The sequence below is a fragment of the Lonchura striata genome, chromosome 24 (genome assembly GCF_046129695.1).
Source record: "Lonchura striata isolate bLonStr1 chromosome 24, bLonStr1.mat, whole genome shotgun sequence".
Classification (NCBI taxonomy): domain Eukaryota; kingdom Metazoa; phylum Chordata; class Aves; order Passeriformes; family Estrildidae; genus Lonchura; species Lonchura striata.
This window is the reverse complement of record NC_134626.1, coordinates 6991909-7017965: the sequence shown is the minus strand read 5'-3', so window position 1 is coordinate 7017965 and position 26057 is coordinate 6991909. Positions and strand designations below refer to the sequence as shown.

The following is a 26057-nucleotide window of genomic DNA, read 5'->3' as shown; positions in this document are numbered from 1 at the left end:
CCTGGGATGAGGAGAGGAGGTGGGAAAGGGTCTGGAATGAGGAGAGAGATGGGAAAAGGCCTGGGAATGAGGAGAGAGATGGGAAAGGGTCTGGAATGAGGAGAGGAGAGATGGGTGAAGGCTTGCAGAGAGACAAGCTGAGGTGGCCCAGGGTCGGGGCCAAGGCAAGGCCAGGCCCTCTCCGCACGGCCCTTCCCTCCCCGAGCATCTCCATGGAGATCCCGGTGCCACCAGAACCGCTCACCGTTGGAGTCTTCTGGTCCTCTGGGAATATTCGGATTTTCTAACGGGGAAACAAAGAGCAGAGAGACAATTTGAGTGGGGAGGAGCCAGGCGAGGGCCCGCGGAGGGCCCGGCGGGGCGGCGGCGTGGCCGTACCGAAGACGATGAGGCGGGTGTGGGTGTCGGTGGAGCCCAGCGGGTTCTGGGCGGTGCAGCGGTACATGGAGCCGTTGAGCTCGGCCGGGACCCGCTCCAGCACCAGCTCCTTCCCGTCGTGCTCGGCGCTGCCGTCCAGGAGCCGGCTCCCCACCCGCGTCCACGTGAACAGCGGCTCCGGGAACACCTCGTTCTGCAGGGACGGGGAGAGGGGACAGGGGAGAGGCAACGGCAAAGCTGGAGATGAAATCGAGCAAAGCTGGAGATGAAATCTCCACATCCACCTTGAGGTAGGCTTGGGGTTGGGGCTGGGGTTGGGTTGGAGTCTGAGCTGGAGTTTGGGTCTGGGTTTGGGTTTGGGTCTGAGTTCGGGGATGGGTGTAGGTTTGAGTCTGAGCTTGAGTTTGGGTCTGGGTTTGGATTTGGGTCTGAGTTCGGGGTTGGGTTTAGGTTTGAGTCTGAGCTGGAGTTTGGGTCTGGGTTTGGATTTGGGTCTGAGTTTGGGTCTGGGTTTAGGTTTGAGTCTCAGCTTGAGTTTGGGTCTGGGTTTGGGTCTGAGTTCAGGTTTGGGTTTAGGTTTGAGTCTGAGCTTGAGTTTGGGTCTGGGTTTGACTTTGGGTCTGAGTCTGGGTTTGAGTCTGGATCTGAATCTGGGTCTGGGTTTGACTTTGGGTTTGGGTTTGAGTCTGGGAATGAGTCTGAGTTTGAGTTTGGGTCTGGGTCTGGATTTGGGTCTGAGTTTGAGTTTGGGTCTGGGTCTGGATTTGGGTCTGAGTTTGGGTCTGGTTTTGAGTCTGGGTTTGAGCTTGAGTTTAGGTCTGAGTTTGGGTTCGGGTTTGAGTTTAGGTTTGAGTCTGAGCTTGAGTTTGGGTCTGGGTTTGGGTCTGGGTCTGAGTTCTGGTTTGGGTTTAGGTTTGAGTCTGAGCTTGAGTTTGGGTCTGGGTCTGGATTTGGGTCTGAGTTTGGGTCTGGGTTTGACTTTGAACTTGAGTTTGGGTCTGGGTCTTGATTTGGGTCTGAGTTTAGGTCTGGGTTTGAGCTTGAGTTTAGGTCTGAGTTTGGTTTGGGTGTGAGTTTGGGTCTGGGTTTGGGTTTGAGCTGAGTTTGGGTCTGAGCTTGAGTTTGGGTCTGGGTTTGACTTTGGGTCTGAGTCTGGGTTTGAGTCTGGATCTGAATCTGGGTCTGGGTTTGACTTTGGGTTTGAGTCTGGGAATGAGTCTGAGTTTGGGTCTGGGTTTGAGTCTGAGCTTGAGTTTGGTTCTGGGTCTTGATTTGGGTCTGAGTTTGGGTCTGGATTTGACTTTGGGTTTGGGTCTGGATCTGAATCTGGGTCTGGGTTTGAGTCTGGATCGGAATCTGGGTCTGGGTTTGACTTTGGGTTTGGGTCTGGATCTAAATCTGGGTCTGGGTTTGGGTCTGGATTGGAATCTGGGTCTGGGTTTGACTTTGGGTTTGGGTCTGGATCTGAATCTGGGTCTGGGTTTGACTTTGGGTTTGGGTCTGGATCTAAATCTGGTTCTGGGTTTGGGTCTGGATTGGAATCTGGGTCTGGGTTTGACTTTGGGTTTGGGTCTGGATCTGAATCTGGGTCTGGGTTTGACTTTGGGTTTGGGTCTGGATCTAAATCTGGGTCTGGGTTTGGGTTTGGGTCTGGATCGGAATCTGAGTCTGGGTCTGGGTTTGGGTCTGGATCAGAATCTGGGTCTGGGTTTGACTTTGGGTTTGGGTCTGGATCTGAATCTGGGTTTGGGTTTGGGTCTGGATCGGAATCTGAGTCTGGGTCTGGGTTTGGGTTTGGGTCTGGATCGGAATCTGAGTCTGGGTCTGGGTTTGGGTTTGGGTCTGGATCGGAATCTGAGTCTGGGTCTGGGTTTGGGTTTGGGTCTGGATCGGAATCTGGGTCTGGGTCTGGGTTTGACTTTGGGTTTGGGTCTGGATCTAAATCTGGGTCTGGGTTTGGGTTTGGGTCTGAGTCTGAGCCTGGGTCTGAGTTTGGTTTACGATTTGGTTTGCATTTGAATATGGTCTGGGTTTAGGTTTGATTTTGGGTCCGAAAGGACCTCTAAGCCCCTCCTATCCCACCCTGTGCCATGGGCAGGGACACCTTGCACTATCCCAGGCTGCTCCCAGCCCCACCCCACCTGTCCTTGGGCACTTCCAGGGTGGAACAGCCACACCTTTGGCCAACGCATCCCAACGCAGGGACCGTGACGCCACCAAGGCCACCAAGCCTTGGACCAAGGCTGTCCTCCAGCCTCTGCAGCCGTGGGAATGCTGACCTGGAAGCCCTGCACCAGGATCCGCACGGTGTCCCCCACGCGCGCCCTCGTCGGGGTCATCGTGATCTTCGGACCTTTGGGAGCAACTGCACGGGGAGGGGACAGGAGGAGCCGTCAGCGCCGCGCGACGTTCCCGGTGCTGCCCGTGGAGGGGTTAACGGGGCTCGGATGGATGATCCCAGCCAGAGGTGGCAGCCCGGGGGGTGACAGCGCCGTGATTGATGGCCGGGCTGAGTGACACCAGAATGACAGATGGACAGGCAGGGAAGGACCCCCGGGCGGGGAAATGGGAAAAGTGCGAGGCTGATGGATGGCTGGGATGGGTTGATGGGAAGTGTGGGAACTCAAAATGTCTCTCAGACATTTTTAGAGGTTCCAGGCCTTGGTCAGAAGCATTCTAGACCCTGGCAGACAGCTGAAAAACAGCTGTGATTTTGAGTTTGAGCCATGGAATGAATTACCAACTTTGGAGGTGGAACAAGCAATCACAAAAGGTTAGATAGTATATTATAAGTAGTTACGAAGTAGAGGGGAAATTTTTTAGTATTGTACAGGGGGGTTTTAGTGCATGTACAGGGGGGTTTTTACTTTGTACATGGGGGTCAGAAGTTCTAAGATGGAGGAAAGTGGGCTGAACCCATCCTTCTTCCTTCTTCTTCCTTAACTCCATGTTCTTGGTGATGTTGGCACTCACAGATTGGTTTAGAGTAGAAAAACACTTGGCAACGTAGGTAATAGGTATTGGGGAATAATTGTAAACATGTTATACGTAATATATCTTATAAAAGATAGCAGCAACCCTGGGCGAAGAGAGAGACGAAGAAGACAGCAGATAGAGAGGATGTCAAGGTGTGTGTGTGCCTCTACCCAGGCCACTGATCAAATAGCTGCAGTCCAAGAACATAATCTGTTAGATAACTAGCAATAAACTGCCTTGAGACCGAACAGCTAAGCCTGCGGAGTTTTTCTTTGGAAGCACGGGTTGGAGGAGGAATTTTACCACCACATGTGGCCCCAAAACAAGGCTGGGGTTCCCACAGGAAGGAGTTATTTCCCAACACAGCCTTCCTTCGCTCGGAAAACATGGCCAAGAAGGATCAGGTTGGTTTGAAGCCGCAGAGGTGGATACCTCAGAGGAGCATTCCCAAAAATGTGGCCTTGGTGAGTCTCACCTTGCCATTAGCACAGGAGACAACCCCAAAACCTGGCTGGCACAAAATCCCACAGACAGCGCAGAAAAAACTGGGAATGCCTTTTCCCGTGCCAGGCTAGGGATGTTCCTCTGCTGGGATGGAGGGACGCCACGCAGGATCTGCCCCTGCTTCCACCTGGGGCTGGGTGGGTGTCCCTGCTGGGCCAGAAGTGGGATGGGACATCCCAGGAGCTTCCTGGACTTCCATGGAAGGAGAAGGGGAAATGGGCAGCAGCGAGGCTGCGCTTTGGGTGTGTCACCGCTGTCCATCCAAGCTGTGTCACGGATGGGACAAAATGGACCTGGACACAGAGGGACAAAGCCACCAGAGAGGGTGGAGGACACTGGAAGCCCTTGGAATGGCCATCCCTGCCTCAGGATGCTCTGCCTGGACACCCTGAGACCATGGATTACGGGATTGGCCCTCTGGAGCAGGACCAGGCAGGATGTGCTGAAGATGATCCCACCACGCCCTGATTGGGACCAAAAGGCAGTTTTGGGGCTGGTGTTGGGTTTAATGCAGCTTTTATTGGGAATATCTTCTCTTTTATTGGGAATCTATATTTTATATATATCCACAGTGTGTATTTATTCTGTGGATGTAGGGAAAGGGTTAACGGGATCTGCTGGGATGCTGCCCAAAAATCAGGAGTGGATGGGCACCCAAGGAGCTTCAGGAACACCTCCAGGAACAAGGAGAGCCCTGGGTTTAGGGACTGGGCACAAAGTGGGTTGAGATTTGCTGATCCGGGTCTTGGACCTCCTGGGAAGGAGCAGCAAAGCCACGAGGTCCTGATCTTGGCTCTAAACCCAAAGAGCTCCAGGAGGTGGGAAAATGCGGGATTTCCACACGTTTTGGATGCTGGGGAAAAGATTTAATGCGAAGATGTCGGGAAGCCAAGGAGAAGCTCTCCAGGAGATGGTGAGGAGCCAAATGCTCCACTTGGCCTGGAGCAAAGCCCAGGCTGCTCCACCTGGCTCGAGGCTGGGAGAGCCTTTCCAGAGGAGTGTCCTGAGGCTGGAAAACCCCGTGGAGAGCTCAGCTTCTTCCAGCAGGAGCCAGGAGAGCAGGGGAGAGATGGTGAAGGACCCGTGGATCCCACGGTCACCTGAGGAGCTTCTGCTCTTCCAGGGGCCTGGGAATGTGGGGAGCCAAATTCCCTGGCTTGGATCCCATCAGCCTGTCCCAGCTCCACGGGCAGGAGCCAACTCGGGAATTCCCTCCCTGGCAATTCCCACTGGGATGAGCTTTGTGGCAGCCAGTAAGGGGGATGGGATGTCCTTGGATCTCCTGGGATTGGGATGGAAGGGACAGCTCCATCCCCAGCTCCTCTCCCTGCTCATCCCAACACAGATTCCCCAAAAATCATCTTTATCCCAGCAAACCTCAGCCTCAACCCCGCCCAACCTGGAAAATCCCTTCTCCTGCCTGATGGACATCCCAGATTCCCTCCTCTCATCCCAGGTTTTGTGGATTCTTGGCATCACCACCTCTATCCCGATGCAGCCCCATGGGATCCCTGAAAACCCCCCAAAAGAAAAGGAAAAAAAAACACAAAAGGAGAGAGAAAATGGGTGAAAGGAAAGCAAAACACGTGGAATGAAAACAGACAAAGCCAAAACACACTGGGGAAAAGCCCAGAAAAAATGGGAGGGAAAGTGCCAAAATAAAGAAGCCAAAAAAGAAAAAGAAAAGTAAAACAAAAGTCAAAACTGGGGAAAAAATAAAACACGGGGAGGAAAATGGAGAGAAAAAAGTAAAAAAAAACTAAAAGGAAAAGCAAGAAAGAAAAGAAAAACAGGCCAGAAATGGTGAAAAGGAAAAATAAAAAAAAGGCCAGAAATGGGTGGAAAAGGCAAAAAATGGGAGGAAGAGGCCAAAAAATAGAGAGAGAAAAAAAAAAAAAAAGCAGAGAAAAGTGAAAACACTGAGAGAAAAGCCAAAAACTGGAGAGAAAGTCCAAAAGCCAAATAAAGAAAATAATAAAAAAAAAAAAATTAAAGAAAAAAATCCCCCAAAACGGACAAAAGTGCCTAAAACCCAGGAGAAGCCCTGAGTGCGTTGGCTCACCTAGCGTGACCTCAGACTGCATGGGCATGGAGAGCGCCGGGTGCTTGACCTCGCAGCTGAACAGGGCCTCGTTGTCGATTTGGGGGTTCAGGGTCCACGTGAGGGTGGCCCGGGCCTCGACGGTGCCGTCGCTGACGGGCGCGTGCGTGTGCCGAAAGTAATAGATGGGCTCGGCCATGTGCACCCAGCGCGGGAATTCCCGGCTCACCACCGTCTCGGGAATGCTCTCGGTCACCGAATCCCGCTCGGCCGCCAGCCCCCGCGGCGGATCCGCCGTGGGAAAGGGGTTTCCCAATCCCGGCTCGCCCTCGGCCGACAGGGATTTCGGCACCTTGGTGTCGTCCAGGTCGCGGTGCAGGAGGTTCCGGGGGGCCCAGCTGCTGGCGCCGGCCGGCGGCTCCGGCAGCGGGGTGGCCTCGATGGGTTCCCCGTCCCGCTTGAAGTACACCTGGGGGGCACAGAGGGGACAGCGAGTGTGGCGGGGGTGTCCCCAGCATCCCTTCGGATGGAACACGCGGTCCTTTCCTCACCCCCAAATCCTGAAGGTTTGGTTCATTCTCTCCCAGATCCCAAAGGTTTGGTTCATTCTCTACCAAATCCCGAAGGTTTGGTTCATTCTCTCCCAAATCCCGAAGGTTTGGTTCATTCTCTCCCAAATCCCAGAAATTTGGTTCGTTCTCTCCCAAATCCCAAAGGTTTGGTTCATTATCTCCCAAATACCAAAAGTTTGGTTCATTCTCTCCCTGATCCCATAAGTTTGGTTCATTCTCTCCCAAATCCCAGAAGTTTGGTTCATTCTCTCCCAAATCCCAGAAATTTGGTTCATTCTCTCCCAAATCCCGAAGGCTTGGTTCATTCTCTACCAAATACCAAAAGTTTGGTTCATTCTCTCCCTGATCCCAGAAGTTTGGTTCATTATCTCCCAAATCCCAAAAGTTTGGTTCATTCTCTCCCTGATCCCAGAAGTTTGGTTCATTATCTCCCAAATCCCAGAAGTTTGGTTCATTCTCTCCCAAATCCCAAAAGTTTGGTTCATTCTCTCCCAAATCCTGAAAGCTTGGTTCATTCTCTCCCAAATCCCAGAATTTTGGTTCATTCTCTCCCAAATCCCGAAGGCTTGGTTCATTCTCTCCCAAATCCTGAAGGCTTGGTTCATTCTCTCCCAAATCCCAAAAGTTTGGTTCATTCTCTCCCAAATCCCGAAGGGTTGGTCCTTTCCCCACTGCCATATCCCAGAAGTTTGGTTCATTCTCTCCCAAATCCTGAAAGCTGGGGTCTTTGCACCCAGATCTCAATGGTTTGGTTCATTCCCTGCTCCCAAATCCCAAATGTCCGGTTTGTTCCCTGCTCCCGGATCCCGAAGGTTTGGTCCTTTCCCCACTCCCAAATCCCAAAGTTCTGGTTGGTTCCCTGCTCCTGAATCCCAAAGGTTTGGTCCTTTCCCCACTCCCAAATCCCAAATGTCTGGTTGGTTCCCTGCTCCTGAATCCCAAAGGTTTGGTCCTTTCCCCACTCCCAAATCCTGCAGTTTCCATGGAAAGATGGGATCTGGGGAGCGGGTTTGGCCTGACAGAAGAGCACAAGGATCTGGTGGATTTTATAGAGGAGGTGCTGGGTTATTCCATGTGCCAGTGGGAGGGATGATCCCACCGGAATCTCACCAGTGGCGCGGGCTTCCCACCGGACACCACGCACACCAGGGTGAAGTTCTGCGCCTGGTAGCGGCTGAAGGGTGCCGGGGTGTCCGCAGCCAGCACCGAGATGGACGTTGGGGGAGCTGCAGGGGAAGAGCCGGGAGGTCAGCACAGAGTCCTCAACAACCCCATCCTCATCCTTCATCTTCATCCTCATCCCCATCCCCATCATCGTCCCATCCCCAATCCCATCATCATCCCATCCTCACCCCCATTATCATTCCCATTCCCATCCTCATCCTTGTTCCCATTCCCATGCCCATCTTTGCTCCCACCCCATCCATTCCCTGTCCCTATCCATGTCCCATCCGCATCTTCATATCCATGTCCCATCCGCATCTTCATATCCATCCCCATCCCCATGGGCATCTTCATCCCTCTCCCCACACCATCCTCACCCTCATCCCCATCCCTGTCCTTGTTCCTATCCCTGTCCTTGTCCATGTCCCTGTCTTTGTCCCCATTCCCATCCCATCCCATCCCCATCCCATTCCTATTCCCATTCCCATCCTCATCCCTATCCTTGTCCATGTCCCTGTCCTTGTCCCCATCCCCATCCCCATTCCCATCTCCATTCCCATCTCCATCCTCATCCCTATCCTTGTCCATGTCCCTGTCCCTGTCCCATCCCATCCCCATCCCCATTCCCGTCCCCATTCCCATCTCCATTCCCATTCCCATCCCTATCCTTGTCCCTGTCCCATCCCATCCCATCCCATCCCATCCCCATCCCCATCCCCATCCCCATCCCCATCCCATCCCATCCCATCCCATCCCATCCCATCCCATCCCATCCCATCCCATCCCATCTCCATTCCTGTCCCCATCCCCATCCCCATCCCCATCCCCATCCCCATCCCCATCCCATCCCATCCCATCCCATCCCATCCCCATCCCCATCCCATCCCATCCCATCCCCATCCCATTCCCATCCCCATTCCCATCCTCATCCCTATCCTTGTCCATGTCCCTGTCCTTGTCCCCATCCCATCCCCATTCCCATCTCCATTCCCATCTCCATCCCTATCTCTATCCTTGTCCGTGTCCCTGTCCTTGTCCCCATCCCCATTCCCATCTCCATTCCCATCTCCATTCCCATCCCCATCCCTATCCGTGTCCTTGTCCATGTCCCTGTCCTTGTCCCCATCCCATCCCCATCTCCATTCCCCTCCCATTCTCACCTTCATTCCCATCCCCATCCCTGTCCTTGTCCCCATCCCCATTCCCATCCCCATTCCCGTCCCCATTCCCATCTCCATTCCCATCTCCATTCCCATTCCCATCCCATCCCTATCCCTGTCCCTGTCCCTGTCCCATCCCATCCCCATCTCCATTCCTGTTCCCATTCCCATTCCCATTCCCATCCCATCCCTATCCCTATCCCTATCCCTGTCCCATCCCATCCCCATCCCCACTCCCGAGGATGGCAGAACGATCCCAATTCCCGCTGTTCCCGCAGACCCCGCAGTGGTTGTCCCTCGATCCCGATCCCAGCGCTCACCCATCACGTTCAGGAACACGTTCCCGGAGGCCAGGACCACCTTCTCCCGCGTGGCTCGGTCGTAGATCCCCACGTGGCACTCGTAGGGACCGTTATCCGAAATCCGGACCTCGGGAAGGCTGTGGAGGAGGGACAGCGCTCACCACTCCGTCCCTATCCCGTTTTCCCGTGGGATTCATGGGTCGGCGCCCGGATAGCACGGTGTTGGACAGGGATCAATAAACTCTTAATAACTCCAAAGGCTGCAGGAGGAGCTCGGGAATGATTTAGCAGCCGGAGTTCCCCGGCGCTGACAGCTCCTCCAGGGGGAAGGAATTGTTATTGGAAGGAGATGTGGATGGAGCACAAATCCACGACCACAGACATCGCCTTCCCCTGGAGTGCCAACGGAAAACCTTGACACCAGCCCTGCCAGGCCACCCCAGCACAGCAAATCCCGAATTCCGAGTGAACCCGGAGCCCCATCGATCCACCTTTTATCAGAAGGCTTTTGACAGACTTGGGAAAAACAGGAAAGGAGGAGTTGGATCCATGCTGCAGGAGCTGGGAATGCTTGGGAGGCTGCACAGCGGTCACTTGGCTGATGGGCAGCAGCCCAGTTCCCTGGCCAGCAGCATCCCACCTTCCTGCTCCTCAGAATCCCACCTTCCTGCTCCTCACCATCCCACCTTCCTGCTCCTCAGAATCCCACCTTCCTGCTCCTCAGAATCCCGCCTTCCTGCTCCTCACCATCCCACCTTCCTGCTCCTCAGAATCCCACCTTCCTGCTCCTCAGCATCCCACCTTCCTGCTCCTCAGAATCCCGCCTTCCTGCTCCTCACCATCCCACCTTGCTGCTCCTCAGAATCCCACCTTCCTGCTCCTCAGCATCCCACCTTCCTGCTCCTCAGAATCCCACCTTCCTGCTCCTCACCATCTCACCTTCCTGCTCCTCACCATCCCACCTTCCTGCTCTCCAGAATCCCACCTTCCTACTCCTCACCATCCCACCTTCCTGCTCCTCAGAATCCCGCCTTCCTGCTCCTCACCATCCCACCTTCCTGCTCCTCAGAATCCCACCTTCCTACTCCTCACCATCCCACCTTCCTGCTCCTCACCATCCCACCTTCCTGCTCCTCACCATCCCACCTTCCTGCTCCTCACCATCCCACCTTCCTGCTCCTCACCATCCCACCTTCCTGCTCCTCAGAATCCCACCTTCCTGCTCCTCACCATCCCACCTTGCTGCTCCTCACCATCCCACCTTCCTGCTCCTCACCATGTCACTTTTCTGATCCTCAGAATCCCGCCTTCCTGCTCCTCACCATCCCACCTTCCTGCTCCTCACCATCCCACCTTCCTGCTCTCCAGAATCCCACCTTCCTACTCCTCACCATCCCACCTTCCTGCTCCTCACCATCCCACCTTCCTGCTCCTCACCATGTCACTTTTCTGATCCTCAGAATCCCACAGTTCTGATCCCCAGAATCCCACTTTTCCAGTCCTCCCTGTCCTACCTTTCTTATCCTCACCATCCCACCTTTCTGCTCCTCAGAATCCCACCTTTCTAATCCTCATCATCCCACTTTTTTGATTCTCAGCATCCCACCTTCCTGCTCCTCAGCATCCTCCTTTTCTGATCCTCAGCATCCCACAATTCTAATCCCCAGAATCCCAGGTTTCTGGTCCTCACCATCCCACCTTTCTGCTCCCCAGCATCCCACACTTCTGATCCTCAGAATCCCACTTTTCCAGTCCTCCCTGTCCCACCTTTCTTATCCTCATCATCCCTCCTTTCTGCTCCTCACAATCCCACTTTCTTGGTCCACGGCATCCCACCTTGTTGATCCTCAGGATCACACTCTTCTGGCCCTCAGAATCCCACTTTTCTGGCCGGCAGCATCCCACTTTTCCATTCAGCAGCACCATCCCACGGTGCCAGGTGGCACCACCCCACCTTCCCAGATGGCAGCACCATCCCACCTCTCCAGCTGGGAACATCCCACATTTCCAGCCAATATTCCATCCCACCTCTCCAGCTGGGACCATCCTGCCTTTCCAGCCAATATCCCATCCCACCTCTCCAGCTGGGATCATCCCTCCTTTCTGGTCTATGACTTCCTACCTCCCTGGCCGGAATCATCATCCCAACTTCTCCAGCCGGAAACATCCCACATTTCCAGCTGGCAGCATTATCCCACCTCACTGAATGGTGGCATCCCGCCTCTCCAGCTGGAAGCATCCAACATTTCCAGTTGGCATCGTCCCACCTCGCCACCTGGAACCATCCAGCCTTTCTGGTCGGAAGCGTTATCCCACTTCTCCAGTTGGCATCATCCCACCTCACTGTCTGGAAACATCCCACCTTTCCAGTCGGAAACGTTATCCCACCTCACTGGCCGGAAGCATCATCCCATTTTTCCAGCTGGAAACCTCCTTTCCTGCTGAAAGCATCCCACCTTTCCAGTCGGAAGCATTATCCCACCTCACTGGATGGTGGCATCCCGCCTCTCCAGCTGGAAGCATCCAACCTTTCCAGCTGGCATCATCCCACTTCACCTCCTGGGAACATCCCGCCTTTCCAGTCGGAACCATTATCCCATTTCTCCAGCTGGAAACATCCCAACATTCCAGTCAGAACCATTATCCCATTTCTCCAGCCGGAAACATCCCAACATTGCAGTCAGAACCATTATCCCATTTCTCCAGCCGGAAACATCCCACCTTTCCAGTCGGAACCATTATCCCATTTCTCCAGCTGGAAGCATCCCACCTTTCCAGTCAGAACCATCATCCCATTTCTCCAGCCGGAAACATCCCAACATTCCAGTCTGAACCATCATCCCATTTCTCCAGCTGGAAACATCCCAACATTCCAGTCTGAACCATCATCCCATTTCTCCAGCTGGAAACATCCCACCTTTCCAGTCGGAACCATTATCCCACCCCACCATCCAGAAGCCTCATCCCGCTTTTCCAGCAACATTCCGCCTTTCCAGCTGGCTCAGCCATCCCACCGTTGTGGAGAACATCCCAGCACCATCCCTCCTCTCCGGCTGGCAGCATTCCCTCTTCCAGGAGATCCATCCCTCCTCTCCAGCAGCCTCATCCCACCTCACCCATCCCATGTGGACGCAACTCCCACATGGAGTTAAAAATCCCGCTCAGGGCAATTTTCCTTTCCAGGGGAATTCCAGCTCGGTTTTTCCCCTCTCCCAGCCCCTGGCTGCCTTCCCGCTCCAAGGATCCCCCTGGAAGTGACCATTCCCTCCTTTCCATGGATACAACGCTTCCAACCGAGCCTCTGCCATCTGTTCCAGCTCTGATTATCCATGCACGGATCAGGAATCTCCCGTCAGCCGCGCTTTGGAGCAGCTCTGATCCCGCTCCAGCACTTTTGGAAGGATTCCTTTGGATTTGCACGCGGATTTCGGGACCTGACTGGCTTCGTTCGGTGTTCCCAAGGATGGGAGACAGGGAACAACCGCCCCTGGAAAGGCAAATGCTCCCTGGCGCATCTTTGAGTCGGGAATACGGGAAAAAAGGGATTAGGGAATTCCTAAAGGGGCGCCCTAGGACCAGGGTGGGATTTTAATCAAGGGAAAGGAAAAAAAAATCGGGATTGGAGGGATTGGATCTCTCCCAGCTTTGATCTTCACAGCACAGAGCCGGGATGGAACGAGGCAGCGCCGGAGCCCCTGGGCCGCGCTGATAAGGCCGGGAAAACGCTGATAAGGAGCCAGGAAAACGCTGATAAGGAGCCAGGAAAACGCTGATAAGGAGCCAGGAAAACCCAGATGTGGCCACTTTCTCCCGGGATAAAATTCTCTGGGATGGTTCCGCCTGGGATAACCCCGATCATGAGTGGGAAAACGGTGATAAAGCTGGCTCCAGCCGAGAAAACGCTGATAAGAAACCGGGGAAATGCGGATGTGGCCGGCTTCTCCTGGGATTATTGCTCCTGGGACGGTTCTGCTCGGGAAAACACTGATAAGGACCGGGAAAACACTGATAAGGACTGGGATAATGCTGATAAAAGACCGGGATAACGCTGATAGGGCCAGCTCCACTCGGGATAACACTGATAAGGACCAAAAACTGGGATAACGCTGATAAGGACCAGGATAATGCTGATAAGGACCAAGCATTGGAATAACGCTGATAAGGACCGGGAAAACACTGATAAAGACTGGGATAATGCTGATAAAAGACCGGGATAAAGCTGATAGGGCCAGCTCCACTCGGGATAACACTGATAAGGACCAAAAACTGGGATAACGCTGATAAGGACCAGGATAATGCTGATAAGAACGGCTCCTCCTGGGATAAAGCTCCTTGGGATGGCTCCAGCTCTGCCCGAACCACGGCAAAGATTCCCAAAAAAAAGAGAGAATAAATAGATGGAAAAAGGGAGAATGAGCTGGATGGGAAATGCTTCCCAAACCCTTCCTGGGCTTGGCCCAGTTCTTCGGGAGAGCACAAGATCAGGCAGGATTTTCCCCAAAAAAAGCCAGTGACTGGGAAAAGCAGCTCTGGGAATGATCTCCTCGGGCTGGTTCCTGTTTTCCTTGGAAATAAAAGGCCATGCTGTGAAAACCCTTTTCCTGCCGACATCTCCCGGCTCCACGCCCGATTTCCCGGCCATTCCCGAGCCTTTCAAGTGCCTGGTGCTGGGGCGGGGGAATTTTCTGCTCCCAAATTCGATTCGTTCTACAACATGTGGAGAAAGGTTGGAAAACAGAGCCCTGGAACCAGGAAAGTGGGAACTTTTCCTCGCCAGGTCCGGGAAATATTCCATGAGCAGGGAATGGGGGATTCCCTGTTCTCCTTCTCCAGGGATGCTGGTGAACCCCGTTCTCTCCACAGGGAATGTTTGATCCTTGTTCCTCCTCCAGGGATTCTTCCGATCCCTCATTCCATGAACCGGGAATGTTTGATCCTTGTTCCTGCTCCAGGGATTCTCCTGATCCCTCATTCCATGCACAGGGAATGTTTGATCCTTGTTCCTGCTCCAGGGATTCTCCTGATCCCCCATTCCATGCACAGGGAATGTTTGATCCTTGTTCCTCCTCCAGGGATTCTTCCGATCCCTCATTCCATGAACCGGGAATGTCTGATCCTTGTTCCTGCTCCAGGGATTCTTCCGATCCCCCATTCCATGTACAGGGAATGTTTGATCCTTGTTCCTGCTCCAGGGATTCTCCCAGTCCCTCATTCCATGAACCGGGAATGTTTGATCCTTGTTCCTGCTCCAGGGATTCTCCTGATCCCCCATTCCATGCACAGGGAATGTTTGATCCTTGTTCCTCCTCCAGGGATTCTCCCGGTCCCTCATTCCATGAACCAGGAATGTTTGATCCTTGTTCCTGCTCCAGGGATTCTCCTGATCCCCCATTCCATGCACAGGGAATGTTTGATCCTTATTCCTGCTCCAGGGATTCTCCTGATCCCTCATTCCATGAACCAGGAATGTTTGATCCTTGTTCCTGCTCCAGGGATTCTTCCGATCCCTCATTCCATGCACAGGGAATGTTTGGTCCTTGTTCCTGCTCCAGGGATTCTCCTGATCCCCCATTCCATGCACAGGGAATGTTTGATCCTTGTTCCTGCTCCAGGGATTCTCCCAGTCCCCCATTCCATGCACAGGGAATGTTTGATCCTTATTCCTCCTCCAGGGATTCTCCTGATCCCCCATTCCATGAACCAGGAATGTTTGATCCTTGTTCCTGCTCCAGGGATTCTCCTGATCCCCCATTCCATGCACAGGGAATGTTTGATCCTTGTTCCTCCTCCAGGGATTCTTCCGATCCCTCATTCCATGAACCGGGAATGTCTGATCCTTGTTCCTGCTCCAGGGATTCTCCTGATCCCCCATTCCATGCACAGGGAATGTTTGATCCTTGTTCCTCCTCCAGGGATTCTCCCAGTCCCTCATTCCATGAACCGGGAATGTTTGATCCTTGTTCCTGCTCCAGGGATTCTTCCGATCCCCCATTCCATGTACAGGGAATGTTTGATCCTTGTTCCTGCTCCAGGGATTCTCCCAGTCCCTCATTCCATGAACCGGGAATGTTTGATCCTTGTTCCTGCTCCAGGGATTCTCCTGATCCCCCATTCCATGCACAGGGAATGTTTGATCCTTGTTCCTCCTCCAGGGATTCTCCCGGTCCCTCATTCCATGAACCAGGAATGTTTGATCCTTGTTCCTGCTCCAGGGATTCTCCTGATCCCCCATTCCATGCACAGGGAATGTTTGATCCTTATTCCTGCTCCAGGGATTCTCCTGATCCCTCATTCCATGAACCAGGAATGTTTGATCCTTGTTCCTGCTCCAGGGATTCTTCCGATCCCTCATTCCATGCACAGGGAATGTTTGGTCCTTGTTCCTGCTCCAGGGATTCTCCTGATCCCTCATTCCATGAACCAGGAATGTTTGATCCTTGTTCCTGCTCCAGGAATTCTCCTGATCCCTCATTCCATGAACCAGGAATGTTTGATCCTTGTTCCTGCTCCAGGAATTCTCCTGATCCCTCATTCCATGAACCAGGAATGTTTGATCCTTGTTCCTGCTCCAGGAATTCTCCTGATCCCTCATTCCATGAACCAGGAATGTTTGATCCTTGTTCCTCCTCCAAGGATTCTCCTGATCCCTCATTCCATGAACCGGGAATGTTTGATCCTTGTTCCTCCTCCAAGGATTCTCCTGATCCCCCATTCCATGCACAGGGAATGTTTGGTCCTTGTTCCTCCTCCAGGGATTCTCCTGATCCCTCATTCCATGCACAGGGAATGTTTGATCCTTGTTCCTACACCAGGAATTCTCCCAGTCCCTCATTCCATGAACCGGGAATGTTTGATCCTTGTTCCTGCTCCAGGGATTCTCCTGATCCCTCATTCCATGCACAGGGAATGTTTGATTTCTCATCCCATTAATTCCTCCCATGGGCACACAGGAAATGTTTTAATCCAGTTTAATTCCCTGATTTTCCCAGCTGGAGGCAAGCGACGGCCAAATCCCAAGGGAAGCGCTGGATTTGCAGCTGGATTTACAGCCCCGAGCCAGGGATGTGAAATTCCTGCCTGGAGCTGCCAAAACCTTCTCCACACAGGAATCCGGAATTTGTTCAACATCCGAGGAGCCGCTCCGTGGATCCAGGGAGACCAAACAAAGGGATGGAGCAACTCCGGAGCATCCTCGGAGCATCCCTGGAGCATCCCCAGAATCCCTAGAGTATCCCTGGAGCATCTCCTGGACATCCCTGGAGTATCCCTGGAGCATCCCCAGAATCCCTGGAGTATCCCTGGAGCAACTCCTGGATATCCCTGGAGCATCCCTGGAGCATCCCCAGAATCCCTGGAGTATCCCTGGAGCATCTCCTGGACATCCCCGGAGTATCCCTGGAGCATCTCCTGGACATCCCTGGAGTAACCCTGGAGCATCTCCTGAACATCCCTGGAGTATCCCTCGAGCATCCCCAGAATCCCTAGAGTATCCCTGGAGCATCTCCTGGACATCCCCGGAGCATCCCTGGAGCATCTCCTGGACATCCCTGGAGTATCCCTGGAATATCTCCAGGACACCCTCTGAGCATCCTCTGAGTAACCCTCAAGTATCCCGAGCATCCTCTGACATTCCTGAGTAACCTTGGAGTATCTCCTGACCTACCTGGACATCCCCGTGAGCATCCCAAACTTCTCCTGAATATCCCTGGAGTATCCCCTGAGTAACCCCTGAGTATCCAATGAGTTACTCCCGGGCACGCTGAGCAATCCCTGAGTAATCCCTGAGCATCTCCCCGATTCATCCCAAACTTCTCCCGAGCCTCTCCTGGGCGGCACCTGAGGCTCCTCCTGATCCATCCCATAATATTCCCTCCCCAGCCCTGTTTTCCCACCCTTTTCCCGCCCTAAATCCAAATCCATTCCCACGCGGCCGCGCTTTTCCTTAAGGATAAAAAAAAACCAAAACAACTCCAGACGTAGCGGGGAGAAACGGCAAAAAACACCCCAAAAATTCCCGAGGATTGGGAATTGGGATTTCCCATTTCCCACGGGATGCGCCAGGCCCAGCCCCTCCCAGGACATTCCGGATATTTCCAGGTGGAAATCCCCCCACGACTGGAGGAAATCCCGGTTTTTCCTCACCCCACCACACCAGGAAAAACGAGCTGGGACATTCCAATCAGGAAATTCTCATTTCCCGAGGAAACGAGGCGGGAAAGAAGCCGGGAGGAAGGGAAATTTCATCCCAGTTTTTTCCCCCTTGGATGAAGCCTCTCCTGACCTTTTTTCCAAGCTCCAGTGTCGGTTTTAGAGCAGCGGGAATGGAGCAGGTGCGGAATCAGGAATAAACCTGGAATTCTGGAAGTGATTCCCGCTTGGAATAAAAGCAAGGAGACGCTCTCGTGCCTGTTTTGTAAATAAATACGGATCTGTTTTCCCAATTTTCCAACATCTAAAAATCCCCATTTTCCCCATCTTTTCCCTGAGAATCATCAGGAAAACGGGAACACCCCTTGGATGGGGGCGGGTTCTGCTGGAATTCTTCCAATGGGGTCAAAAATAAGGAGGGAAAAAAAAAATTCCTAAAAATTTGCATGGATTGGGAAAAAAGGACTCACCGCACGGTGGATTGGTAAACGAGGTCTTCCCGCTTCCGGTAGTTTTCCATCTGGGAAAAGTTGGTGGAAAACATGGCATCGAAGGTGAAGATCTTCTGCTTGATGGTGCCACCGTCAGTGACCTGCGGGAAACAACCCCCGCGTCCCAAATTTGGGAATTTTGGGCCCTTTTTGGAATGTTTCAAAAGGTTTTCGTTCCGAGGATTTGAATAACTCGATTTCGATTTGTATAGATTTGTTTAAATTTGATTGTATGCGTTTAGATTTCAATAGGTCTATTTGCATTTTGATTTAATTTTTTTTTTGTGTGTGTGTGTTTTGGTATTTATTTAGATTTGAATAAATTTATTTGAATTTTGATCTCCACTAAAAGCTGTAAATACATTAATTTTAATATTTTATGTGGTGCATTTAAATACTTACATTAGAATTTTATTTTAATTTTTTGTTTTATTTTAATTTTTATTATATCATGTTTTGCATATTTATCCATAAGATTCCAGAATTTTTCAGCTTGGAATTTATGGATTTATGATGCCCCTGCTGAGATGAAATCAAATTCCACATTTTCCATCCCATTATTCCATTTTCCAGCTGGAAATTGTAATTTTTGAATGGAAAATGGATTTTTTAGGACTCTATTCCCTGTGCCCCCCAGCGCCTCCGGATTTATCTTCCCCGCTTTTGAGGAGTTTCAGTGGAAAAAAAATATGGAGTAAAATGGGAATTTTGGGAATCTCTCCCAGCAGAGAGTGAAAATTCCCATTTTTAAAATAAACCAGGAAAAGCGGAAGAAAATCTTGGGATTCAATCCTCAAATCCAACATTTCCTGAGGACAAAACCCCAAATCCTCACCCAGCACTTGGCCAAAATTCCGCCGTTATTCCCCATTTCCTCTTTTCCCACTTTTTTATGGCAAAAAGAAGTGGGAAAAGAATCCAGCGCTAAAAAACCTCTTCCGATTTATTATCCCAGGCTGCGGCTTTTATGGGAAAGAAATTCCACCCTGGCACGGATGTGAGATGAAGAAAAGCGGGAAAAAGGATGGGAATTGTAAATCTCCGGCCTTGGGAAGTTTCCAGGGAAGCTTCCAAGGATTTTTCCGGACTTTTCTTTGGGTTTGAGGAGAAACCTGGGAGCTGCTCCGGGATGGAGAAGGGATCCCAATCCAGTGGGATTTTAGGGATTCTTTTAGGGTGGGAAGCGCTGGGAATGGTGGAGGAGGCACCCATGGATTGGGAATTTCCTGCACCCATGGATTGGAATTTGCGGCACCCATGGATTGGGAATTTCCTGCACCCATGGATTGGGAATTTCCTGCACCCATGGATTGGGAATTTCCTGCACCCATGGATTGGGAATTTGTGGCACCCATGGATTGGGAATTTGCGGCACCCATGGATTGGGAATTTCCTGCACCCATGGATTGGGAATTTCCTGCACCCATGGATTGGGAATTTCCTGCACCCATGGATTGGGAATTTGCATCACCCATGGATTGGGAATTTGCGGCACCCATGGATTGGGAATTTGCGGCACCCATGGATTGGGAATTTCCTGCACCCATGGATTGGGAATTTCCTGCACCCATGGATTGGGAATTTGTGGCACCCATGGATTGGGAATTTGCGGCACCCATGGATTGGGAATTTCCTGCACCCATGGATTGGGAATTTGTGGCACCCATGGATTGGGAATTTCCTGCACCCATGGATTGGGAATTTGTGGCACCCATGGATTGGGAATTTCCTGCACCCATGGATTGGGAATTTCCTGCACCCATGGATTGGGAATTTCCTGCACCCATGGATTGGAATTTGTGGCAACCATGGATTGGGAATTTGCGGCACCCATGGATTGGGAATTTGCGGCACCCATGGATTGGGAATTTCCTGCACCCATGGATTGGGAATTTGCGGCACCCATGGACTGAGAATTTGCGGCACCCATGGATTGGGAATTTGCGGCACCCATGGATTGGGAATTTGCGGCACCCATGGATTGAGAATTTGTGGCACCCATGGATTGGGAATTTGTGGCACCCATGGATTGGGAATTTCCTGCACCCATGGATTGGGAATTTGCGGCACCCATGGATTGGGAATTTGCGGCACCCATGGATTGGGAGTTTGCGGCACCCATGGATTGGGAATTGGCAGCACCCATGGATTGGGAATTTGTGGCACCCATGGATTGGGAATTTGCGGCACCCATGGATTGGGAATTTGCAGCACCCATGGATTGGAATTTCCTGCACCCATGGATTGGGAATTTGCAGCACCCATGGATTGGGAATTTGCGGCACCCATGGATTGGAATTTCCTGCACCCATGGATTGGGAATTTGCAGCACCCATGGATTGGGAATTTGCGGCACCCATGGATTGGGAATTGGCAGCACCCATGGATTGGGAATTTGCGGCACCCATGGATTGGGAATTTCCTGCACCCATGGATTGGGAATTTGCAGCACCCATGGATTGGGAATTTCCTGCACCCATGGATTGGAATTTGCGGCACCCATGGATTGGGAATTTGTGGCACTCATGGATTGGAAATTTCCTGCACCATGGATTGGGAATTTCCTGCACCCATGGATTGGGAATTTCCTGCACCCATGGATTGGGAATTGGCAGCACCCATGGATTGGGAATTTCCTGCACCCATGGATTGGGAATTTGCGGCACCCATGGATTGGGAATTTGCAGCACCCATGGATTGGGAATTTCCTGCACCCATGGATTGGGAATTTCCTGCACCCATGGATTGGGAATTTGCGGCACCCATGGATTGGGAATTTGCAGCACCCATGGATTGGGAATTTCCTGCACCCATGGATTGGGAATTTCCTGCACCCATGGATTGGGAATTTCCTGCACCCATGGATTGGGAATTTGCGGCACCCATGGATTGGGAATTTGTGGCACCCATGGATTGGGAATTTGTGGCACTCATGGATTGGGAATTTCCTGCACCCATGGATTGGGAATTTGCGGCACCCATGGATTGGGAATTTGTGGCACTCATGGATTGGAAATTTCCTGCACCCATGGATTGGGAATTTCCTGCACCCATGGATTGGAATTTGCAGCACCCATGGATTGGGAATTTCCTGCACCCATGGATTGGGAATTTGCAGCACCCATGGATTGGGAATTTGCGGCACCCATGGATTGGGAATTTCCTGCATCCATGGATTGGGAATTTGCGGCACCCATGGATTGGGAGTTTGCGGCACCCATGGATTGGGAATTTGCATCCTCGGGATTTTCCCGTCCCATCCAAGGGGAGCTGGAATCACCCTCTGGGAATCCCCACATTCCCTGAGGATTGGGAGTGCTGGGAAGAGCCACTTCCAGTCCTGAGGGACTTCCAGGGAATTCCAGGAAAAGGCCCATCAGGAATTCTCTCTCTCCAGGGATCAGCCCTAATTCCAGCCTTTTATCCATGCCTGGGGGAATTTTTTGGGAAGAGAATCTGCAGCCCAGCTGGGAATCAAAAAAAGGAAGATAATTGGGCAACATCCTCTGGTTTCTGTCCCAATGGGTGTCTCCACATCCAGAATTTTGGGAAAAGCGGCACAGGAACATATTTCTGGGCTCTGCTCCCTGGATTATTCATAAATCCCAGGAAAAATCCCATTCCCGACAAAACTCAGCTGTTCCAGCGGCAGCTCCTGCCTGCTGCTCTCCCCTCTGCAGTGACCCCGACAAATCCCAAAATCCATTAAAATGAACATTTGCTGCTCCCAAAAATCCATTAGAATCTCCGGAGCCTCCTGCCTGGATGTCCAAAGGATCCAAAATCATGGGAAGTGATGGATGCAGGGTGAAGGGAGCGGCTGGAAAGGGCCAGAATCGGGATCTGATCCAGGTCCCATGTCCCGAGGACGGATCGATGGATTCCCTTTCTCCAAGCAAATGGAAATTGCTCTGGAAAGAGGGAAAATTCCCTGGAGCGGCTGCAGCACTCCCAGTGTCTGGGGGTGGAGGAGGGGGGAAGCAGTGTCCACGTCAGAGCCACCGGGAAGAAATCCTTATCCTGGAAAACTCCGGATTTAGGATCTTCCTGCCCATTCCCTGGAGAATCACAACAATGGGAAGAATTTGTTATCCTGGAAAACTCCTAGTTTCGGTTTTTCCTGCCCATTCCCTGGAGAATCAACCAGGAAAACTCTTCATGCTGGAAAACTCCAGATTTAGGATTTTCCTGCCCATTCCCTGGAGAATCACAACAATGGGAAGAGCTTGTTATCCTGGAAAACTCCAGGTTTAGCTTTTCTCTTTCCTGCCCATTCCCTTGAGAATCAACCAGGAAAACTCTTCATGCTGGAAAACTCCAGATTTAGGATTTTCCTGCCCATTCCCTGGAGAATCAACTGGGGAAAACCTGTTATCCTGGAAAACTCCAGATTTAGGATTTTCCTGGCCATTCCCTGGAGAATCACAACAATGGGAAGAACTTGTTATCCTGGAAAACTCCAGGTTTAGCTTTTTTCTTTCCTGCCCATTCCCTGGAGAATCAACTGGGGAAAACCTGTTATCCTGGAAAACTCCAGATTTAGTTTTTTTCCCCCCTGCCCATTCCCTGGAGAATCAACCAGGAAAACTCTTCATGCTGGAAAACTCCAGATTTAGGATTTTCCTGCCCATTCCCTGGAGAATCACAACAATGGGAAGAATTTATTATCCTGGAAAACTCCAGGTTTAGGTTTTTCCTGCCCATTCCCTGGAGAATCACAACAATGGGAAGAACTTGTTATCCTGGAAAACTCCAGGTTTAGCTTTTCTCTTTCCTGCCCATTCCCTGGAGAATCAACCAGGAAAACTCTTTATCCTGGAAAACTCCAGATTTCGGATTTTCCTGCCCATTCCCTGGAGAATCTCAACACCGGGAAGAACTCATTATCCTGGAAAACTCCAAATTTAGGATTTCCTACCCATTCCCTGCAAAACTGCAAACAATAGGAAGAACTCCTGGAAAACTCTGGATTTAGTTTTTTTTCATACTCCGTGGATACTACACAGAGCAATTCCCGTACTCCAGGGATACTACCAGGAGCAATCCCAGCTCCAGTTCATTCCCTTCCCGCTAATTACCCTGAGCCCCAAACTCTAATTAATGGAGCCAGAGCTCCGTGGGCTCCCCTCCGTTCCAGCCCTTCATTCCCGCCTATCCCAGGAATCCTTTGGGAATGGTGGCTGGCCCTGGTCTGACACCCCAGATCCGCCAAACCCCATTTGCAATTCCCAAATTCCCATGCTCCGAGCCCAGCCCAACCCAACTTCCCTTCCCGCTGCACGGAGCCCGATTGGAGCCTCCAAGGATTTTCCCTCCCTCTCCTACTTCCCTATTATTTTTCCTGAGCTCCGCTGGGAAAAGAAATCGTTTTCCCAGTTCCCATCCCGGCACCGCTCGCACAAATCCAGGATCCGGCACAATCCTGGAAACGCCGGCACCGGGAGCCAAGGAAAAGCTCCGAGCATTCCCAGCCTCATTCCGAGCGGATTCTGCCACCCCCATCTCCTGCCAGGCTTTTCCTGGAGCTCTCCAGGTGCGGATCCGTGTTCGCACCCGTTCCCGGGAACATCACACCTTGCGCGGGTGTTGGGATTGTTGGATGTTAATTAACGCCTCCGCCTGTGGGATGTGCTCCTGTTTATTCTGGGGAAAAATTCCCTTTGCTCATCCCGGGAACGCTGCCATTCCAGAAGCTGAGGGGTTTCCCAGCGGGAAAACCTGCCTGTCCCTCATCCCTGGGGAATCCAGGGGAATTGCTGGAATTCTGGGTGCTGGCTGCAGTGTGGGGCTTCTCCGTGGGGATTCACCCGTGGGATGGAGGCTCCTCGGCCTCAGAGTGGACAGATCCAGAGGGGATCGGCCACTGGGAGTTACGGATCCATCCGGGGGTTACGGATCCATCCCGGGATTATGGATCCATCCCGGGGTTATGGATCCATCCCGGGGTTATGGATCCATCCCGGGATTATGGATCCATCCCGGGATTATGGATCCATCCCAGGGTTATGGATCCATCCCGGGGTTATGGATCTGTCCCGGGGTTATGGATCCATCCAAGGGTTATGGATCCATCCCGGGGTTATGGATGCATCCCAGGGTTATGGATCCATCCAAGGGTTATGGATCCATCCCAGGGTTATGGATCCATCCCAAGGATGCTGGATCCATCCCATGACTTATGGATCCATCCCATGACTTTGGATCCATCCCGGGGTTATGGATCTATCCCGGGGTTATGGACCCATCGTGGGGTTATGGATCCATAATCCCGGGGTTATGGATCCATCCGGGGGTTGTGGATCCATCCAATGAGTAATGGATCCATCCCACAGGTTATGGATCTATCCCAGGGTTATGGACCCATCCCGGGGTTATGGATCCATCCCTGGGTTATGGATCCATCCCTGGGTTATGGATCCATCCGGGGGTTATGGATCCATCCCAGGGGTTATGGATCAGTCTTGGGGTTATGGATCCATCCCTGGGTTATGGATCCATCTGGGGGTTATGGATCCATCCCAGGGGTTATGGATCAGTCTTGGGGTTATGGATCCATCCCAGGGACTTGGATGTACCTCACAGGTTACGGATCCATCCCATGAGTTATGGATCCATCCCACAGGTTATGGATCCATCCTGCGGTAATAGACCCATCCCAGGGTTATAGACCCATCCCAGGGGTTATGGATCCATCCCAGGGTTATGGATCATTCCCAAGGCTATGGATCCATCCCAAGGATGCTGGATTCATCCCAGAGTTATAGATCCATCCTGGGGTTATGCATCCATCCCACAGGTTACGGATCCATCCCAAGGATGCTGGATCCATCCCATGATTTATGGATCCATCCTGGGGTTATGGATCCATCCCGGGGTTATGGATCCATCCCAAGGATGCTGGATCCACCACGGGTTTATGGATCCATCCCATGGGTTATTCCCAACTCCATTTCCCACCAAAGCACTGCCGCTGACTTTTCCACCTCTCTCCCCCTTTTCCCTGCCCTTTCCCGCCCCTGGAGCAGCTCAAATCCCTCAGACTCCAGAAGCTCCCTCTGCTCCCTGTCCAATAAATCACGGGAACGAGGAGCCGGGCGTGACCCCAATCCCGCGCTCCGGAGCCGCATTCCCATGATTTACGGGCGGAATAAACGGAACCCCAGAGCTCCCGATCCATCCACCACCTCCAACGCCCCTCAGCTGCCACTGCAGCTCTGAGAAGCTGCAAAAGACCGGGAGTGAGGCAAGACGGGAAGAAAAACATGAGGAAAACCTTAAAATCAGGATGGAATCGGGCCAATCCTGAGATGCTCCATGAGAAACCCAATTCCCAAACCTGGGAAGGAGCAAGAGGGAAGGAGGGGTAAAAACCCCTGGAAGAAAGGGGGGATTTGTGGGGATAAAGGCCAAAGCTGGGACATTTCTGCCCTTCCTGTTCCCTCCGAGGTTTCTCCGTTTGCTCCGGAGCCGCAGCTGCTCCCACATCCCTCCTGGCAGGGGGGATTATGCAAATCCAGCTCCCGGGAAAGTGGGTTAATCCAATATTACCGAGTGGAAAAGGGAAGGAAAAACCTGGTGGAGACGGCGGAGCCAGCAGGAAAAAAATTCCTCCCTGAAAAAGGGGGGAGGTGGAGCCAATTCCGAGGTGGAATGTTGGATCCGAGGCAGGTTTGGGGTTCTGTTCCCTGCCTGCCCGGCATTTAGGGGTCCAGCCATGAATAATTATAGGAAAATCCATCTCGGATTCTGTGGAGATGCTCCTGTGCACACACCACATTCCAACAGCCGGACTTGCGCCTGTCCTTTCCCGCTTTATAAAAACAGGGAATGGGGGAGAGCATTAGGGAGGGGCAGCAGGAACAGGATGGGAAATCCAGGGAAAAATATTCCCAGCTGTTCCATCTGATGCCACCGCTCACCCGCTCTTGGCCTCCTTCAAGAGTTTTCCCTGGAAAACTTCAGGTTTTCTTGGATAATACCATTTATGGTTGGCAGCTTATCCCAGATTTCCCTGGAGAAAGCTGAGGTGAACCTGAAGCTGGATCAAGGCTTGGGAATGATGATCCAGTGTCAGCTCTGGCTTCCAAATCCCCCTTTCCCAAATAAAACCAGGCTCCAAATTTCCCCCTCCCCAAATCCCAACAAATCCCAAATAAAACCAACATCCAAATCCTTCCTTTCCCAAATAAGATTGCTCTCAAAATTCTCCTTTCCCAAATAAAACTGGCCCCAAAATTCACTTTTCCGAAATAAATCCAACATCCAAATCCTTCCTTTTCCAAAAAAAAAAAACAGGCTCCAAATTCCCCTTTCCCACATAA

At 52.1% G+C, this 26057-nt stretch overlaps 1 protein-coding gene across 1 annotated transcript in view; it reads right to left on the bottom strand.

Moving 5' to 3' along the window:
- IGSF21 (immunoglobin superfamily member 21) overlaps nucleotides 1–26057 on the bottom strand; it is a 54654-nt gene that overhangs the window by 1162 nt on the left and 27435 nt on the right. The window contains exons 3-9 of the mRNA XM_077788198.1: nucleotides 17716–17837; nucleotides 9116–9234; nucleotides 7582–7697; nucleotides 5921–6368; nucleotides 2658–2743; nucleotides 379–571; nucleotides 245–283 (exon numbers count right to left, since the gene is read on the bottom strand). Of these exons, the coding sequence (XP_077644324.1) occupies nucleotides 245–283; nucleotides 379–571; nucleotides 2658–2743; nucleotides 5921–6368; nucleotides 7582–7697; nucleotides 9116–9234; nucleotides 17716–17837 (1123 nt within the window). The remainder of the gene's footprint in view (nucleotides 1–244; nucleotides 284–378; nucleotides 572–2657; nucleotides 2744–5920; nucleotides 6369–7581; nucleotides 7698–9115; nucleotides 9235–17715; nucleotides 17838–26057) is intronic.